Source organism: Pinus tabuliformis, chromosome J, assembly GCF_031772625.1.
Source record: "Pinus tabuliformis cultivar Carrire ecotype Pingquan chromosome J, CPIR1, whole genome shotgun sequence".
NCBI classification, from domain to species: Eukaryota; Viridiplantae; Streptophyta; class Pinopsida; order Pinales; family Pinaceae; genus Pinus; species Pinus tabuliformis.
This window is the reverse complement of record NC_142295.1, coordinates 314,003,197-314,024,383: the sequence shown is the minus strand read 5'-3', so window position 1 is coordinate 314,024,383 and position 21,187 is coordinate 314,003,197. Positions and strand designations below refer to the sequence as shown.

The window sequence follows — 21,187 nt, the reverse complement described above, 5'->3', positions numbered from 1 at the left end:
AACCACAGCCCTGAAATGCCCACACAGCCACACCAAAACCGCAGCCCTGAAATGCCCACGCTGGTCAACGCTGGTCAAAGAGATGACCTGCAGCTTCTGCGTCCTCCAAACTGCGTCTTTCTGTGTCCTCCTTCCTTGCCCTTCAGTGTCCTTCCTTCCACGTGTGAGCTGCTCCTCCTTGTGTGTAAACCCAATGCTAAGGAGAGAGAGAGAGAAGAATGAGTGAGATGAGATGGTGAAATAGTGTCTCCACCTACCTTGTATTTATATGAGACGTTGAACATATGTGCCACACATTTAGCTGCTTGCCGACCTTGACAATTTGTCAATTAATTACAAATAAATTCATATCTCCATAAATACTTGTTGGAATCGGATGGCCGTTAGATCAATCCTACACTTATCGATGAGAGGAATTCAAAAAAAATATCAGCTGCCATAAATAAGATGACCCACATGGAGTTTGGCCCTGGTTGCCAATTTTAACCAAATTAGTCATTTCTTCTTGTCATATCAATTTATCATACCAGTCCTTGATGGGTTCCTTCAAAATATAGCTTAGGGTCCCATGAGTAATATATAATGAATCTTCAAATTCAAAAAAAAATATACTGAGATCAATAGATTCGAGTTCTTTTACAGAGCTATACTTCGTCCTTAGACATAGCCTTCAAGAATGTGTCAAAGAGAACCACTGATAGCAATTTTAGTGATTTTTACATACCTTTTATACCTTTGATGTAGATCATATTTGTTGTAGATCAACCCTTCTCCTTAGATGATGCATATTGCAGTCATTAGTCCAAATTCTTCTTTTATGTATGATGCCTTCCAGAATTCACAAAGAATGACTTGCTTGTATTTCTTCAGGCAGAAAACATCTTTTGGATATTTTCTTCAGGGTGATGCCATCTCAATTCCTTACATCGATTATTGTAACAAATGATTTCTTTAAAAGCTCGCCCAGGGATGACATCCAAGCAGTGTAATAATTCAGGGAACCTTGCAAGACTCCTCTGCCTTCAATCAATAAGAGATAGTATGGCTTAATTCTTGAAATATCAAGCTTGTAACGTCCTGCTTCTAAGCATCAGACTTAAACAGAGATCTATTAAGTCTAATAGCTATCAAGATTTGAGGTTGAGATCATATGTGACATCAGTCCTTGATAATTTCTTCAAGAATTTGTGTAATCGGATTAAGGAGCAGATCAAGATTTGACCAAAGCATGTGGTCATTTCCTCAAACTGAGATCAAAATGGAAACTCTTTGACTTCAAGATGTCAGTGAGTCATACCTGTCATGCATCTTTACTTTGGTGATTGAACCTTTTATTCCACAGGTTACTGGCATCAGTCCTCCCATTGTCACCAATTCATTCCTTCTCATGATTATATCCAAGCATCTTTGGCTTAGTGAGAATCACTTCAACAACAAATCAAGGTCATATATACGCTGACCAACATGATGACAGCAAGTACCAAGTCAGCCCTTCACAAGGTGTCCACAAATTGTCTTTTTAACAGTCCACGATGAACTCAGTCAAAGTCTTGACTTAGGTCTGTACTAGGGGCAAATTTAGGCCTTCTCTACTGTCCCAAAAAGTTCGGTCTTCACCACAGAATGGGCTCGGATATTATCACAGACAAGGCTTCAGACTTCACTTCCGATCCTTGCACTTTTCCACAGAGATTCGGACCTCAGACTTTATCATAGACTTCGGTCCTGTTCTCAGATTACTCAAGACTGTATTCATCTTATTGTAGTCATTTGAGAGAGGGAGGGAGTGTCTTCTTATCTTTGTTTAGGCCTCCTTGCCTTCTTGTCCACCTCCGCTTGAGAGAACAGAACTGATCTTTTGTGTGCTTCAAACTTTGATATTTGACCCTTCTACAGAGGTTTAGGTCTTCTGGTATCTCAGATTAGGGCTTCATTTTCTTCATTTGATCTTACACCTTCAAGACTACTCATCAACTATAGCTCTGATTCCATGTTGATTTTTTAGTTGCAAGGAGACTAGAACAATTTTCTTTCAGGTAACTACTTCCAATGACACAATTTTAACTTAGAGCATTCAAATCATCAAGCAGTTACACTTAAATTTAAACCATTAAGGTTAATAGAGCAGTAGAGATTACCATGAAATGATGATAAGAGGGACACCAAAATTTTCTTGGGACAAAATCCCACAAGGGGGAAAACCTGGTAATCTTTCCTTATGAGAGAATGTACAATAAACCAATTTGTACACCAGAGAACTCCAGTCAAAAGGTCAACTATTGACCTCATTAAATACGAAGTCAAATCAAGTTAAAGGAGAGAGAGAGAGTCAACATTCTGCTCATAGGTCAAGTCGGGTCAAGGGGCTGAATTTCGGCCTGTATCCCCTGGTCAAAGGCTGAAATTTGGTTTTGTAATTCCACAAAAGAAACTCTGTCAAACCTCAGACTTTGACCTGTGTTCAAAGCTCAGTCAACGCCCATAGCAGCTTCATAAATTCTGTCAGTAGATGGTCAATAATGCCAGAATAATTTGGCCTCCAACCTGAATCAGGAATTTGGTCAAACAGCAGCAGAAATATCAAGTCAACGCTGCTCAACACAGAGCAGAGAAGTCAACTCACTTGTCAAACTGATCTTCTTCGCATGTGTGAGCAGATTCTCCTTGTGGAACAGGTCTGAATTGTTGTGTGTTATGCCCAAATGAGTGAGTCGAATTGCCAATATATAGTTGACCAAACAAGTGGGTTTTACCTTGGGTCAAACCTCTTCAAGAGGTGCTGACTTGTCAGGCTGGGCAAACTTGGACAGCTAGAAATCAATTTAATTCTCCTTTGAATTTGGTGATGAAAATACCGATTACAGCTACAATTTTCCAACAATCCACAACAAAGGAGTTCGCTAGAAAAGTTATACTGGGGCAGTTTTATTCTGTTGATCACAGAGTATTTTCTGAACCTTCAAGTAGAGAGTTTACTGCTTGAAGGTGTGTAACCTTGACTTTTGGTTACACATCAATCGATCCTGTCAATCTTGGCTGAATTGGTGTGTCAGGATTATTAGCGAATGTCATGCTTAAAATCCTTATAGAATGTCAATATTTATCATTATTTCTAGGAGATGCCACTGATTGTCGTGTAGTATTAAAGTTTTTTCCTCAAGGTGTTATATTCAACACTACTGAAATCTTAACCGGTGCAAACGTTGAGGTGTTTCTATGCATTGAAACCAAACCGGCCTTGCTTGTACTATTAATATCATGATATTGCATCTGAAACTCGACCTGCTAGCGCAAAACAACTCCTGCATAAGTTGAGGTGTTTTTATGCACTAAAACCAAGCTGTCCTTCCTTGTACTCTAAATATCTTGATATTGCATCTGAAACTCGACCTGCTAGCTCCTGAAAATTCCTGAGCTATCTGCGATGCATGAAATTTATCACGTTAACCAAGTAGCTGCACCAGCTAGAAGCCATTGCATGCAGACTTATGAGAATTGTCGGTCAATCTTAAGCTTAAGGTTCTTGTTATAGCAGCCAAACTCCATTAATGAAGTACTTGCTTATAAGTTATACCATGGCATTTACCTTCAAGGTCGTATTGCTGTCTTTCAAAGATGTTTATACAAAGGCAGCGGAGGCTGTCTCCTCCAGTGCTAGTTCAAAATTACTAGAGAACCCTCAAGCTAAACCAATTGAATATTTTTTTGTCATTCGATAGAAGAGAACCTGAATTGTGGGATCAAACTCACACCCTTAAGCTAAACCAATTGAGTATTTTTTTGTCATTTTATACAAGAGAATCTGAATTGTGGGATCAAACTCACAACCCTTGCCAAAAAGAAAATACTACCGCAGCCATATAAAATTAAATGGCTGATAATAGCCAATAGGCATCATAGGCATCAGTTTGTAGGCTCTGATAAAAAAAAAATTGAAATGCTATGGCCTTCCATCGCACAATATATATATATATATAGATATATTTTGTTTTTGTTTTGTTTTGTTTTTGTTTTTGTTTTTTGTTTTTTTTTTTTTAATTAATAAAAAAATAATAAATAGAAAAATCAATTTTTATTTAAATCTTTTCCATTTTTAATTTTTAATTTTTATTAATAAAAAATATAATTTGTAAAACAAATCAAAACCCTAAAATTTGATAAAATCTAAATTAAATTACAACTCAAAACTTTACATCACGGATTACACCCAAAAATTTTGTGCTGTCTTTCAAGATATTTTAATAAATAACTGTTGGCTTTATCCGAAAACTCTGGTTGCTTACTTTCCCGTCAATTGACGGAGGAAGAGGTCCAATGCTCAAACACTTCACACCGATGGCATACTTCCAGTCTTCGTCTTAATTTTCTCTGCATGGCCTGTTTCAGAAATCTATGGTTAGATGGTGATAATTCCATAGTACCTTCCCATTGTGACAAAAAAATGTCAGACAAAGCACAAACCTCGGTCCTCTGTGTTCCACATAAGTTGTTGATAACACGTTGGAGAGTTCTATAAAGAATGGCGACGACGACAATTGCATCATGTGCGACATTGCGTTTCCATCAAACCCACCTAACTTCTAAGTTTGAAGGCCAAGGGTGGCGGATTTGGAGTATTTTTAATCTGACTGCGAGTTTATCATTGGATGGTGAAGATATCATTGTATGGTGAGGATTAAAAGGGAGTACGATGACTGAACACATCCCCACTGTTCAATCTGGAAGCTTTCTTCCAATTCCAAAATATACACGCTTATCGGTGTAACAAGAAAGAGTTCATGGAATAGAATTCTTCGGTTGTAGTTGCTGAAAGAATACTGCAGAAGAAAACTTCAGCTATCATTGAAGAAGGTACATGTTAAGAGGATAAGACTTAAACAGCGGAAAACTTTTAATCTCCGGTTATAGGAACACACAAGTTAGTCAACAGATGCTTCATTGACGGGGAAAGTTTTAAGTCAATTTGGAGAGAATAGACTTAAAACAGAAGACTCCCATGCTCCCGTTAGAAGTCACAAACTATTCAATAGATGCCTTTATACATAATACCCCTGGATTGACAACTAAAAAATTTAAGCACCTCGTTTTGTGCATAGGTTAGTCGATGGTGCATAAAGCACAGAGTTTTCATTTGATTCAGCTAGAATTTATGGTGAACCAGAGGTAGGTATGACAGATTCCATATATATATATATATATATATATATATATTCCCTAGAGTTTGATTTAGTATGTCAATGGAGGTAGAGGTACAGATCCATCCAGGCATAATACCATATATAATGAGTCGATATTGTTCATGAACGTTATAGTCTCGAGAATTTCATTGCTTATAAAGAATGCTATCGTCACACTAATTGCATTGCTTATAAAGCTTAAAAGGGTGGTTGAAATTTCTCTCTTTAACGTTAACAATCATTGTGGAATTATGAACACATATTCATATTAGTCTAAAATTGGGGGGTGGGCATGCAAATATTTACAGACATTTAAGCGTGGGGCATTTTGCTTAAAACTTAATACATATATAATAGTTCATTGCGTGTAGGCTCGTATAGACACAGACTAACACATAAAAGCCAGTTCTCGTACTGATGCGCACACACATGTATATGCCGTTCATAGAGACCAATGATTTTCAGTTACTGTAAGTCCTAGTGGCAAACTGTCTAATGGTATGAAAACTGTCTAATCAATAGTGGCAATTACATTATGCAATAGAATTATGTCTTTGGAGCAGCAGTGTTTTCCTGCTAATGGCAACTTTGACTTAATAAATACGTGTGTTCGCAGCTTTGTTCATGGTGTGCAAGAACTGTGGCGTCCTTAACAGCCAGTTCACACAATGAAGACAGATTTGGGGTTGCTCAACTGAGTGGTTGCAATGGTGCAGTTGTTTCAACATTATTGTCTTGCTTGCTTATTGTTGAAGTGTACCTTGGTAAACGAAGCAACATCCAACCCATGCATTTGATGGGTCCGGCAAGCATCAAGTGGACAGTACCATCCAGAGGTGCGGTTATGGAAGTAGGGAAAAGGCACGGTGTGACCTTGAAGAAGACTTCTCTACATAAAAAAGCGTATGCAATGGCAGACGTGCTTCGCACATCAATTTATCAAATTGTTAGTGTGTTTCAAGATGAGATGCTTGTACGGGGATCTAGTTCTGGTGGTCTTTCAGTGGCGGAAAGAGATTGGTTAAGCAAAAGTAAACCAGTATATGGAACTCATGAGATGCTGCTTCAAAAGCTAGGTATGTTTTTAGAATTCCGTGCAAGCTAAGACTTTGTAAGAAGCGGCCAGAAAAGAACAATTGTAATGTTGCAGATTTGTTATCCAGTATCATTTACAGCCGAGTGTACAGAGTAAATGAAAGGCATCTTGAGCTATAATCCAATAGTTTGAAGGGGTTCGTTATTCTAGTGGGTGATTAGCGTGGAAGATTCTGTTTTCCTAGTTATGGAGTTATAAATACCAATTGATAATTAAATATGAGCATTTTGTTTTGCTGACTGAACCTGGAAGTGTAGAATCAGGGACCTCTATTTGAACGATGTTCCAGTTTTGGGGGCTGTTGGATGACAAGAAGTTTGCAGGGTGGCAGCTTTTATGGCAACTTGCTCTTTCATCTATCTCCTTTGAGTATATGTACTTGGGGGTCTTCGTGCTGCATCCAGAATAAGCGGCCAATTTCAGTGGTTTATAAAGAAATCAGAAACATCTTGGTACAATTTTACAATTTTCATTCCCCTTTGGTACAATTTTACAATTTTCTACCCCATTGTCAATTTCATGTATTACATCGAATTCACAGACCTGCTTATGGATGCTGAATAATAATAGAAATTGAGGATTATGAAAATCAGACCGTGCGAAAAGGACTACCACTTCCCCGTTTTAACTTTAACAGGAGTATGAAAATCATGTTCCATATTAGAAAAGAGTGTTGAAAGAACTACTGCATGCCCTTCCCGAACTTAACACTTACATCTACACAATTTTATATATCTTGATTTTGTTTTTATTGGAAAAATGCTAACCCTGGGACTAATGTAAGATGATGTATCATAAAGTGAGTTTTGATGCTCATTAAAATGTATGGAAAGCAGTTTTTTTGTTTTTTTATTGTAATGGTTTTAATTACATCAATTAAAAATATTTTTTAATTTGATTGATTAATTAAAAAAATATTTAAAAAAATATGATACAAATAAGTGTAATATAAAATAAGCTATGTTTTTGGCTTGTGGTATTGATAAATCATGGTATTGTAATAAAACATATTTATAATTTAAGAATTTCTATAAAGAAGAGGTGAAATTTCTATAGTTAAAAATGAAGTTAAAAATGAAGTTGTCTATGTTTTTTTTACTGTTTTAATTATATTCACTAATTTAAAAAATATGATACAAATAAGTGTAATATAAATGAGCTATGGTTTTTTGGCATGTGGTATTGATAAACCATGGTATTGTAATAAAAATATTTATAATTTAAGAATTTCTATAAAAAGCGGATGGAATTTCCATGGTTAAAAATGAAATTGTTTTTAGTGAGGGAAATTTTGATTTGTGTTATTTAAACTGATTTTTTTGCCCGAAAAATCCACCAGAAAAACTTTCAAGAATCAAATTTTGATTTGTGTTATTTAAACTGATTTTTTTGCCCAAAAATTCCACCAGAAAAAAATTCCACCAGAAAAACTTCCAGGAATCAAATTTTGATTTGTGTTATTTAAACTGATTTTTTTGCCGGAAAAGCCTACCAGAAAAACTTCCAATAATCAATCCCACCAAAAAATTTTAGGTGAAATTTTGGTTTGTGTTATTTAAACTAGTTTTTCAAGGAAAAACCCACTAAACAAACTAAAAAATGACATTAAAGATAGATAAAGAGTTTTGTTTATATATATATATATATATATATATATATATAAGTTTAATTTTTAATATTTATAATGTGAGATGTATAATTGATAAAAAACTATGAAATTAAAAATTATTATACACATAGTTGAAATTAAATGTATTTATAAAGAGATAGAAATTAAAAATAATAAAACAATAGTTTGAAGTTTAATATAATTTATAAAAATAAAATAAAAAACTATTTCGAATGTTTTCTAAAATTGAAAGTTTGAATATTTAAATTATTTTTTATGGAATATAATTTGAATTAAATTTAAATTTTATTATTTTTAAATTTTTATTTAATTATTATTATCTGAAGTTACTAATTTTAACGTAAAAATGCAATTATATTAAATATTAGATGTTTGAATAATTTTAATGATATTTTATGTTCAAGGAATGTAATTTGAAATAATTTTATTTTATTTTTTATTTTTTTGGTAAATTTTGGAGTTGTTTTTAAAGAGATTTTTTGGAAGTTCAGGTGGGTTTTTCTGGTCAAAATCTGGCAGCAATTTATTGAAATCGCAAGTTTGATAGCTAATTTCTGCACAATCAAAGCGTCTCAAGTGTTTTTCAGGTTGCTGAATCAAAATATGCATTTTTCAGATTGCTGAATTAAAAAACCATTTTAAATAATACAAATCAAGATTTAACCTCAATTTTTTCCGCTGATTCCGTCACCAGAATCTAAAGACAACTCAGTAAATTTTTAATTATTTAATAAATATTATTGAAAGTTATTATTTTTTAATGTGAAAAGTTATATATTTTCAGAGTTACTCTTCAATATAAAAAATAGTATTGTTATATTTTAATATTTAGTATTGTTATATTTTAATATTTAATATTTAGAATTTACAATTAATTAATGGTATTGCTATAGTTATAATATTTAATATTTAGAATTTAGAGTAATTATTATTTTAAAAAGATGTATTAATTTTTTTTATTATATATATAATTTAAAATAAAAAAAATTAATATAATATAATATAATGTAATGTTAATATTCTTTTAAGTTAAATTTTGATTTATTGTAAGAAATTACAAGTGTTTGAAAACTCTGTTTTGTTAGTGGCTTGCTACTTGGGAAAATAGATTATTGAAAAAACCAGTAAAACATTATTGCATACAATTTTAGAGTTATTAGGAATAGTTTCACAAATAAAGTTTCTTTTAGATTGACAAAGTGATATAAAAACTATTCACTATGAGGTACTTATAAATAGACAAAAATTAGAAATTGCAAACAAAAAATCATAAAGAACTAGTAGAACCAAAAATAGAGAAACATAGAGCAAATCATTATGAGAAAAAGCTAAGAGGTGGAAGCATCTACCTCATTGGGTTCAGATCCCCATGGTTGCAACAATTCGAACTAGCACCGAGAGCAACATCGACCTCGAGCCTCTTGATTCTCTTGCCCATATCATTATGCTAAATCACATCATTCAAAACCAACATAATTTCTTCCTTAGAAATATTTACAGCGATGGCCTCCAAGAGAGCAGGTTCAAAGGACACCGACGGAAGTGCAACTGCAGATGCAGTTGAGCAAGTGTTTATGAGTTCGCCGATTTACGAAGACACGAAGTTGCTCGTAGACAAAAAAATCAAGATGAAATGGTAGAACATCAATGATATATTCTCAGGCACATTTGGGGGAGATTTTGAAGATTGCAAGGTTTGTGTGAATATTCACAAGTTTGGGTTGCACTGGATTGCATGCAGGTGTCCCGAGTTTCCATGTGCGGACATGATACATTGGATCGTCTCGCATACTGATGCCGAGACGATGGTGTTAAGCAGTGTCAGTGGGACAGAGATTGCTACTTTCAGGGCACACGACTATAAGCATATGTACCACTTACCGCAACGAATGATCATTACGGAAGCACCCTTCAAAAGACCCAACAACAATGCAAACTCCATGGATATCTTGAAGAGATGGGTGAAGGAGCCAACCAAGTTTAGGATGACACCCAGTCCAGAAGAACTTGACCCATCAATGACTTCATCCTCTAGTGTAAGTCAATGGCAAGCGGATATTGGTTTTGCTTGTCATGGGCAAACCATTCCTTCACATCCACAATCACTTTGGAGTCTAACAAGCATTGTCTCTCTATAACAATGTCTTCTTCCAATTCACAAAGCTCCTCCTTTACCTTCGGGATTTGCTGCTCCTTGAACAACCTAGTTGAGGTTTTTGACTTATGTGGGCCTTGTAGCCTCCTTGTAACCCACCACTCTCACATCCTCTTCAACCATGCGCTCTTTGCCTAACCATGCTGGGGAAATAGGGGAAATAAAGAGAATAAACTTTGATGAAAGGGGATCCAAACACATACACATGTTTAAGTGTTGGGCTAAGATGTGGATGAAAAAATCCCATGGCCACTAGTAGTAAACATAGAAAGTCGAGAAAGGTATGAGCTAATGCAAGTGAAACAGAGGAAAGAACAACAAAGAGCCTGATAATTCCATGAGGTGGTTAGGACAATGGCATCGAATGCCATTGCAATGCATTGCCTTGAGAATGATGTAAAAAGGACCCAATTCATCACTATTCACCTAAAGTAGCATGTGAGGAAGGGGAACATGAATACAAACCACTAAGAACCATAACCACTACTCTAGTTGCAATAACTTGACCCCATTGTAACCTCCATGTCTCCACATGATGATATAGAAGGGGGGCACATTGATCTCACTTATTGAGTGAGGTGATGGTTCCATTGCCATATGCAGGACAAGGTGTGCTCCTCATCCCATCTGGGGGGGATAAATCATTTGTGGCTATTAGGGATGGAATTTGATGGGCATTTTTCCCGTATTTGACATTTAAATTTTTTAATGCTCATCTCCTGTGATGTAGTTTGGAAGTGTGCAAAACACATTATTTATGGTTTACTTTTTTGTTGTTGTTGAAAATTTCATTAATACCATATCTAGGAAAGCCAGGGAACTACAAGCATTTATATAGTCACAAAGAAAGTAAGGCGAGCTGCAGGCATCGACGAAGGGAATAGATAGTGCTCAATCATCTCATGAGTCAGGATTTTTCAATGATTTTCCTCACCTCAAATCATAAGCGGATTCTCCTTGGAAAGATCCTAGAATCCAGATCCAGTCAATTATGATGATCATTAGAGTATAAATACTATTGATTAGGGTGATGGAGGCCAATCCACGGTTTAACCATATGCATTAATTTTGTTGCACGCAACGCAACCAAAATTTGTTGGTGATGTAAATAATTTAATGTCCAACATACAAATTCCTGAATTGTTGGTGATTGCGAATTTAAGATCAATCATACAAATCAAAGAGTTTTCCTCGACAAATATGCAATCTCCAAAATGTCAAAATTCATATCATGTCAACATTCGAGGGTGATGCATTATGCATAGCAAATCAATGATAAATTATTTACACAATGATGAAGAGAATTATGCTAAATAATAATACACATTGAGCACATAAATCACTGTAACTCTAATTAATCGTCGTGACTTTAATGCTTTTAAATATTTGCAGCCATTGCTACAAGATGACCCTAAAATAGAGAGCCAAATTCCAATAATATTTATGAAAATAATGTTTATTTATTTAATTGCAATAAAACAATTTTGACATTTTTTAAAGTTGGACATTGGAAATCAGATAATTTTTTAAATCAAACATGTAACTAGAGTCCCTAGCCACGAAAAGGACTCCTCGAAATAAACTAGAACATCCCAATATTGTTTAGTGAAGATATTTATTTCCTCGAAAGCAAAGATTTATCATAAACTATTTGCAATCTTACATATAAATGTGTTAATAATGTTGAGAAACCAAGTGCGATGGAGACAAACACTTAATTTCTAGTTCTTAATAATTACTTGTGATTAAGTGTCTTCTTATATCTTCTTCATCAAGCAATTATACATTAGAATTCAACCAACAAGATCAAGAAGCCAAGATCACAAAACAGAAAGACAATGCACCGTTTTACCTTGGGAATGGGGGAAAAACCCAACAATCCTTTCCTTATACAATTAAGTCAAAATGAGAGATATCCAAGTCAAGAAGTAATGCCAAATTGCCACTAAGATACCAAGTCAAAACCCTCGTCCAAGTCTCCTTCAAAGTCAAAGTCAACACTGGTAAAACTTGCTTCAAATTTGGTCAAACCATAGAAGTTTGGATTTGCAACTAGGGCCGAATTTCGACCTGCAACTAACCTTAGAAAAATTCGGCCTCTTCCACAAAAAACAAACCTCCATATGTGCGAGCTGTAGCAATCAAAGATTTGGTCAGAGATGGAAGATTTCTCTCTCCCTTGACTCAACTTCTCTCTCCTTTGCTTGGTGCAAAAGATACTTGATGTGATGATGAATGAATGAGCCGACAAGTAGGTCAAATCGGTATATCATATATAGTTGTCCAAGAGAGTCAAATAGGTGCCACTTGGAGGGCTAGTCTGACTAGTTCAAGGAGGGTTGATTTGGTCATCTTTTGGGCTTATAAACTCAAAAATAAAATTCAATTTTCTCTCTTTAAAATATAATGTTTTTCCTTTTTTTTTGAGCATGAAATCCATGCTTTAAAAAAATTGTTTTTGACCCAAGCATGTAAAATATGCTTTAATAATAATTGAACATATGACATTATGAAGACTGATACTAGTTACAATTTTAACAGTCCCTCTTAAATAGGAGGTATTCATAATGACTCATCGTGATATTCTCAAGTTGAAGAATTCTCTAAGAAAATATCCAAATTGATGAGCTCATTAATAACATCATCATAGCCAACATTGTCAATTTACCAAACCCTTGTCAATAATCTCCATCTCTACACTAGATCAGAGCACAATGCTAGGAGGTATTCAACATGACAACACATAATCGCCTCTCCCAGGCATAAACTCCACCCAGGTTCCTCAGAGTATGTTGTCCACAAGACCATTTCATAATTTGGTGTCGCAATACTTGACTTAGGGATGCCAGTGCTAATTGGTCACATTACATGACACAAGGACATGTCGGTCCATCAGACCATTCTTCTTAAACTAGGTCAATGTACTTAGGGTGTTAATCCTATTTGACCACAATACATGACACAAGAATGTCAATGCATGATCCTTATCCAATCTACTATTTTCCCTATCTGGGTTCATGTACTTGAATTAGTGTGTTAATCCTAATCAGTGACAATACATGATTTAAGGAGAAAAATAAGTGTCCATCCTCACTCCCTCTCAATATGGGAGGAGTTATCCACAAGTCCAAGCTTGTCTTGAAAGCACTCATGCTTTCCTTACATTAAATACCTATTTATTTGTGGAGATCTATTGTAATTTCTAGGCACCCATCAACCCATATCTCAAATAGTGGTACTTAATCATAATGTGCTTTGACCTTCCATGAAAACCAGGTTCTCTGACAACTCTATACAACTTCAATTATCACGGTTTAATCCAACTCACCATCAAACAATCCATCAAACAATTTACGACGCAAACTCACTGCACAATTGTCATATATTCTTCCTTTGTAGTGTGTAGTGAAATATAATTTTGCTTCCTGCTCATATAAGAAAACATAGCGGAGCCCAAGAAGAAACACCACTAATAATACATTTTCCTTCATCAACATTTCTAGCCCAATCGAAAGCAATGTAGCATTGTGATTGAATCTCATTTCTTTGCCACATATCTCAAACAGTGATATATGGTACCACAAAGATATCTTGAGATGTCCTTTGTTGCCACCTAATGATCATATCTGGGTTCTATATGAAACTGGCTCAAATTATTCACAACAAAGCATATGTCATCCTTCATCACATACTTCCCTTGAAGTAGCGCATCAATCCAAGGTCCTTCTTGTAAAATTCCGCTGTCAACTCCCTCTGAAGGCAATACCTTTTCCCTTGACACGAGTCCTTTTGTCAGAGAGATATTCCTTGATTCATTCAACCAATCCCAAAGTATACAATATTCTTTAATCACAAGGCTTCTTTTTAGGTTCTTCAAGATTCTTAGGTAAATCTTCCAACTGAGGCAAAAATCCTTGTCATGATCCTCTTCCTCTTTCTGGGAGAACCTTCTCAAATATTGCTTCCATGATGCCATTTGGTGCATGATAGATTATGACTTCTCTAATGCATGCTCTTTTTGCATTCACATATTCTATAATTCAGGAAAGTCCTCACACTTTGTTACATTCTTCCATTTCTTTCATCTTGCTGCCAAATCTTAGGAAACCCTTGCCATTGACCTATAATCCTCATTAGGAGGCCATGGAAGAACAAATACAATTAAGCAAAGTATACAGACAAGAGATTATCCAAAGGTAATGACAATAACAATCGCAGTGATCAAAGAGAGCAGATATATAATACTTACCTTTTGAGAAAAGTCAACTCCCTCTTAATCTTGAACTTGTAATTTTCACCATCCTTGTCCTACATTAGCATGATGTCATTTCTATCTTTCCAGAGAGCTAGGGATTCTTCTTTAAGTGGAAATGATTAGTCCTAGGGTTTTGTCCCTAGGTTTTTATTGTTCAAACCTTTGCTAGGGTTTACAAACCAGAGATGCTTCAATATTTAAAATCCTCAAGACATACCATTTTTCAAATTTGTATGTTCTACAAGTATACTTATGTGCTTGCTGCAAACCCTAGAATTTCCATTATTCTTGAAATGGAGCTCATCAATGTTTCGTTGGCTGATTGTCTTAGGTTCAAATAACTTTGATTGTAGCACATAAACGTAGTCTCCATGTGCAAGGAAAGGATCTGAATTCTCATGTAGGTAACACCTATTATATTGATTATGTATTTTTCCTCAAGAGAGAGAAAGACAACCTCTTATACAATGTATTTTTACAGAACCTTTCATAATACAACAGATGTCAACAATATCTTTCAATGGAGCATAAGATTGTTATGCTATTTATTATCTTGTTTTGACAATACATAAATGTGATTCCTTCGTATTAAAGTAGATCTATGATTCCATGCAATGTGATTGATGTAGTCTTCTAAGAGCACACATACTTGAGATCATATTAGCTTTGATGAACTTAGGATTCATTGGTTCCAAGACAAGTTTGAAATGGACTTACAATTTAGATCTATGCTTGGTTTCTACTGACCTAGCTCTTGAGATATAAGAACAAAATATTATACGTACCTCATTATTTTAGTGACAGAGTTCATATTTGATCTTTCTTGTATTGTAGAGTGTAAGGAGTAATGTTTCAACCTTACTTGTCCTCCATTTCTACCTTTGAGCATAGTGCTAAATAACAATTTCTTCGAGTCACTTTAAAGATATATTAGGTCAGAACCTTGCAATTTATTTTGTCTTCATCTATTATGTAAGAATAGGGATCCTTTAGGCTAACTTTGACTTCTCTTATAACATAGTTTCGAAAAAGACCAGTATAGAATTTCGTTCTTTTATGGACTTGAGTCATAGATTTCAGGTACACTACTTGGTCTTCTTATTACAAAGATCATAGGGCTCAAAACTTGTGACATTTCTCAGAAATATAGAGGTTCAAACTAGTCTTCTTCCACACAAATGTACTAACTCAGATTTGTTGCAAACTTGTTATTGTTGAAATGACAAACCTGGTCTATAATCAACTCAAATTCAACTTTAGATTACGAAGGTTTTCATAGAGATTTATTTGATCTTCTTACAAAAATTGAAGGCCTTGAACTAGGTTGCCTTATTTAGAGGGAGTAAGGTCGGATTGGTCACAAAGATATCCAGATGAAGGAGGAGGCTCAAAATATCTTAAGAGGGGCTTCTTATTACCACATCTAGACTGTACCACAATCTCTTTGCCACTTGGCTCATCATTAAGGAGCTCAGATAGAACTTATATCGAGGATCTAGGCTCATTATTATGCACTTGATAAAAACCATAAAGATGTAGCAATATCACAGAGATGTAACTCAGATCAACATTATGAAAGTGCTAAGTCAACCCTCAAGACAAGCTTCTTCAAGTCTCCAAGAGGGCCTCTCCACATCCTCAAAATTTTTGCATAGGATTTACAGGATTGAGAGAAAGAGAGATGCTACCAAGTTTTCTCCCAACAAGGTGTGATCTTAAACATTCCTTTCTTCACCAAAGCTCTGATACCATGTTGAGAAACCAAGCGCAATGGAGACAAGCACTTAATTTCTAGTTCTTGATAATTACTTGTGAAAATTAAGTGTCTTCTTATATCTTCTTCATCAAGAAATTATACATTCGAATTTAACTATACAAGATCAAGAAGCCAAGGTCACAAAACAAAAGAGACAATGGACGTTTTTACCCCGGGAAAACCCACAATGGGGGAAAAACCCAACAATCCTTTCCTTATAGAATCAAGTCAAAATGAAAGATATCCAAGTCAAGAACCAATACCAAACTTCCACTAAGATACCAAGTCAAAACCATCCTCCAAGTCTCCTTCAAATACAAAGTAAACACTGGTCAAACCTGCTTCAAATCTAGTCAAACCACAAAAGTTTGAATCTGCAACTAGGGCTGAATTTCAACCCGCAACTAACCTCAAAAAATTTCAGCCTCTTCCATTGAAAACAATCCTCTGCACGTGTGAGCCGTAGCAGTCAAGGATTCGTTCAGAGATGGAAGTTTTTTCTTGAGTTTGACTTGCCTTTCTCTTTGGCTTTGACTCGGCTTCTCTCTCGTTTGCTAGGTGAAAAAAATACTTGATGTGATGATGAATGAATGAGCTCACAAGCAAGTCAAATACGTCCCTTATATAGTTTTCCAAGATAGTCAAATAGGTGCCACTTGGAGGGATCAGATGACTTGTTTATGGAGGGTTGACTTGGTTGTCTTGTGGACTTATAGACTCAAAAAATAAAATTCAATTTTCTTTTTTTTTTCAAATATAATATTTTAACTTTTTCTTGAGCATGAAACCCATGCTTTAAACAATTTGTTTTTGAACCAAGCATATAAAATATGATTTAATAATAATTGAACATATGACATTATGAATATCGATACTAGTTACAATTTCAGCAAACAACATTGAATAAGATGCTCTTTTCTTCCAACAAAAAAATGAAGATCGAATAAAATAACCATATGTGGATCAAATTGTAGACGGGTCATGACAAAGTACCACGAATTAATGAAATCAGGTGATTAAGTGAATATTGACAAAAAATAGATTGGATTATGGCTGTTATAGGAGGATTTAAAGGAAATGCATGTCGGATCATACATGGATCTTCATGCTATAAACCAAAGGTTTGGTTGATTCAACATAAAAGAAGTATTAATTTTCGTAGAATTTTGATCTCTCGATGTTTACAATAATAAATTCCAATAAAATCTAGATGAAATCTCGATACTCAAAACCATAAGTGAACCCTTAGTTTTTCAGATTACATTGTGAATGTACTGTACTAGTATTGAGTCACTGATATTTTAATTCTCTCGAAATTCCTATTGAAATTTCGACTCTATATTATAGAATTGTAAATCTACAAGGTATAACATCGCTGCATCAACATTGAATTAGAAAGTTTCCATGATCATATCAAATTGAAAAGCTACAATAAATCGAAGTGACAATTTCCTCTTCACTTCCGAGAACTTTACACTACTAAATTTGGTGTATTGCTGTAAAGGGAACTCTTTTTAGGTACACATAAGCTCTCTTCGAAAGATTTTATCATTTTACGTATGCTACTTTCTTCCAAAACGAACTAGATAAATTTAAGAATGAACCATAATTCAACTACTGTGGTAGATTTGAGTTAAGAATGAATGAAAATATAATAATAGGTTTTAATAGTCCTTAGACTGAGCTTTAGTTACATATTTTCATATTTTCTTTAGTGTGTCTTTACAGACCATAATATTTAGTAAAGTATTCAAAATTCCACATCTTACGACTATAAGTACATGCCAAACTATATAAATATGAAACATTAAAAATTGTGTTACGTATATAAATGTACTTACACCATCCCAAGCTTGTTATTTTTTCTATATCTGCAAAATACATTTCATTAATATCAATTTTTTTGCAGCTAAACCTACAACTATAACCTTGCACCTTCTACTCTTCAACTATAACTCTTATTTGGGAAATGAAATTCAAATCTCCTAGCAGCGACCCATCAATGGTGGTGAGATGATTTTCCTTTTGGGCTTGTTGTATCCAATGAGTACGTAGAACATTAGGGTGATGCAGGTCTTGATGGTCGAATCAATATGTAGAACGTTAGGGTGACACGTGACTCAGTGGATATGTTTGTGAATCGTGGGTGATATTCTTGAAGTTCTCTTTTATTGAACTAAAGAAACATAATTTTCAATTGATTTTGGCCATGTGAAAAATGCTTTGGATGGTTTTTATCATTGCAAATGCAGAAAATAGTTGATGCAAATGGGATCATAAGCAAACGTTTTGTACGCTAATTATAATGGATCCAATTGCATTCACGATCGTAACAATGTATTTAATAATGGAAAAGGATCCCACTGTCATTACATATAAAACGATTAAAGTAAAACATGTATGAGTCATTTAAAATGGTAGTTTCACCTATTTTGATTTCAGGAGAGGTAGGTCGTCTGTTCACAAAGCTAGCTTGAATATCATTTGATATTGAGCATATGTTTGTTCAAGCAAGCCCTGACATGTAAGTACACGTAGGTGGTGATCTATCCAAACTAATGGTAATTGTTAGGGAGACCTTATTTCCTTGTATCACAAAGGAATAATTGCATCAACAATATGATCACTAATCCACCATGGATTACAACAGTCAATTCAATTGATGCCATAAAACATATTATAAATACATGTCAACAACCCATGTCTGACTACTAAAGTGATGAATTGCATGACTTACTTAATCAACCCATGTCTGACTACTAAAGTGATGAATTGCATGACTTACTTAATCAAGAGGGACAATCTGCCTTTGATAGCGAGAGGTTCTCTTATTTATACAACGCAAAAATACCCATGGTCTGGGTATCAAATATGCTAACTTTTTGCTGAAAATTTGCCAGGAGTATGTCCAGGTATTAAATATGCTTTGGTTTTAAAAATGATTGAGTTGAATTTATGATCATTTTTATGTTGATGATGGATTTTTAAATTTGATAAACATGGTTTAAAATTTACAAGTTATACTTAGGCTCATGATTAATCCTACAAGAAAATTCTTAAATTTAGATTTCTTGGGCCACCAATTACATTTAATGAAGACAATTCGAGTGAATATTATGTAATGTGCAATCTCTAGTTACGATGTTTTATTCTTAGATTCAGATTTCTTGGCCATCACGTGTGAGACAAGAAGCCGTGCTTGGTCTTTTTTGGTCTCTAAATATCCGACTTTGTCTTCTTCTTTTCATCATCAATATATATTTTTTTAAAAGCAATGTTCATTCCAAAAATAAATCTAAATGTATGTCAAATAAACACTTTGTAGCCATAATATGCATTCACAACAATCTATCAATGTGACCTGCTACTACTTTAAAGAGTCACATGAAAGTACAAGTCACGTGCGTCTAAAAAAATATTTGTCAGTTTTCAAGGAAATCTTTGTCTACAAAATAAACTAGTTAAATACGATATCGAGTTTTATTAGAGCTTGTTATGATTTTATTCAATGTTACTCTAATACACACTAGTTTTGTTGCGTGTGTATATGTATGGTTAAATTTTGGTGATAAATAGAAAGACAAATTTGATCAAAGCATGCTGTTACCATATTTCATGCTTATAAGTGTTTGCTATGTGAGAACGTAATAATGGAGAAAACCATAACATAATTCTACAACATGATGTAAAGAGATACACAATGTCCATTTTTTATAATTTTAATCTTTTAATTTTTAAAAGGTTCAGATACCGTGCATTCAATCTTGTTAATGTTAGTGTATATCCCATGATTCAAAGCAATGCTAAAATATATATTGTCAAATGTATACTTAATATTTAGGTCTGATAGTATATATATTATGTAAATTACAACATAAATCATATTCACTTATCTACTTTTGAGTTCTTACTGATAACATTCAATAATTTTATTATGTTGGTAATCTTAAATGTCTCATAAATCTCCTTAGTCATATCTCGTATATACAAATTCTATAGCATGTCAGGGTCAAAGACATTTGATTTCAGGTTCTAGAGATTTTATTGTGACCGTTCCATGCAATTTCAAACCAATATTCAAAATTTAATAAGTCATTTGTGTGTTATAGTCATTTTTTTTTTCCTTACAATAAATATGTGAATTTTTTTAACATAATTATGTTATTGAAGGGTAGTTTTTTAATAAAATATTTATTGGTGAAGGGTTAATTTACTATCAGAGCATCATTTTTGAAGGGCAAACTTTTAAACATAAATGTAAAAAACTTGTCTAACAGGGAAAGAGGAATCCAAATTCCAACCCTGGTGGCTATAACTTAATATTTTTCTTTTAGAAGAGAGGAAGACATCATCAATCCATAAGTTATGTAGAGTAGGAGTAGAGTTTGAACATTGTATGTTAGCTAATTGATTTGCCAATTTGTTCCCTTTCCGACAAACATGGGAGGGGAGAGTAATAGGAATGGAGGGAATTATATTATCTATTTTAAGCAGAAAGATTTCCATGTTCCAACTACATGAGATCTTTTGACGGGTTTGACCCATCAATGATTTTTTTAATCAAAGAGATCTCCAATTGAGAATCACCTTGGACGAATATTTTGGTGAAATTGTTGTGCTTAACACACATAAGGACTTTTTCCAATGCATGAAACTCAATTGCATTTTTGGTATTAAATCCCAAAGCTCCAACATATAGGAAAAGGATATTACTTGTCCTTTTGAGGTCCCATTGAAGTTAAGCTTAATAACTATAGGGGTCGGAGGAGACCAAAAGTTGGAAAGTAGACTGAGAACAAGAGAGGGACGCGAAGCTGGGCTAGTGGGACAAGAGTGAGTTGGAGGATTTTCATGATTGCAACTTCCCATGAATAATATTTCCAATCTTCAGTAGTCCATGATTGTATGATGAGTCTCGCTGATACCCTGCTTGATATTGTTCCATATTACATCAAGGGTTGAGCTCTTACTATGAAAAGTTATTTTGTTTCACTCTTCAGAAAATTCCAAAGAAGGAATTACGGTAAAAAGCACTAGGCTAAGTTTAAAACTGGGTTTGAAAAAGTTGAATTTCTCCATCTCTTAATTGTGTTCCAGATATTAGTTTGTTTTTGATTT

At 34.3% G+C, this 21,187-nt stretch overlaps 1 protein-coding gene across 2 annotated transcripts in view; it reads left to right on the top strand.

Moving 5' to 3' along the window:
• The window catches only part of LOC149226994 (nucleoporin protein Ndc1-Nup protein), a 72,713-nt gene extending 66,066 nt beyond the window's left edge, over nt 1-6,647 (top strand). Inside the window, exon 4 of one of the 2 annotated variants that reach the window (XM_089377662.1) lies at nt 5,794-6,647. In XM_089377662.1, coding sequence (XP_089233788.1) covers nt 5,794-6,282 — 489 coding nt within the window. In that variant the 3' untranslated portion in view covers nt 6,283-6,647. The remainder of the gene's footprint in view (nt 1-5,793) is intronic. The other variant, XM_089377663.1, reaches the window with a different exon arrangement.
• The last annotated feature ends 14,540 nt before the right edge of the window (nt 6,648-21,187 follow it).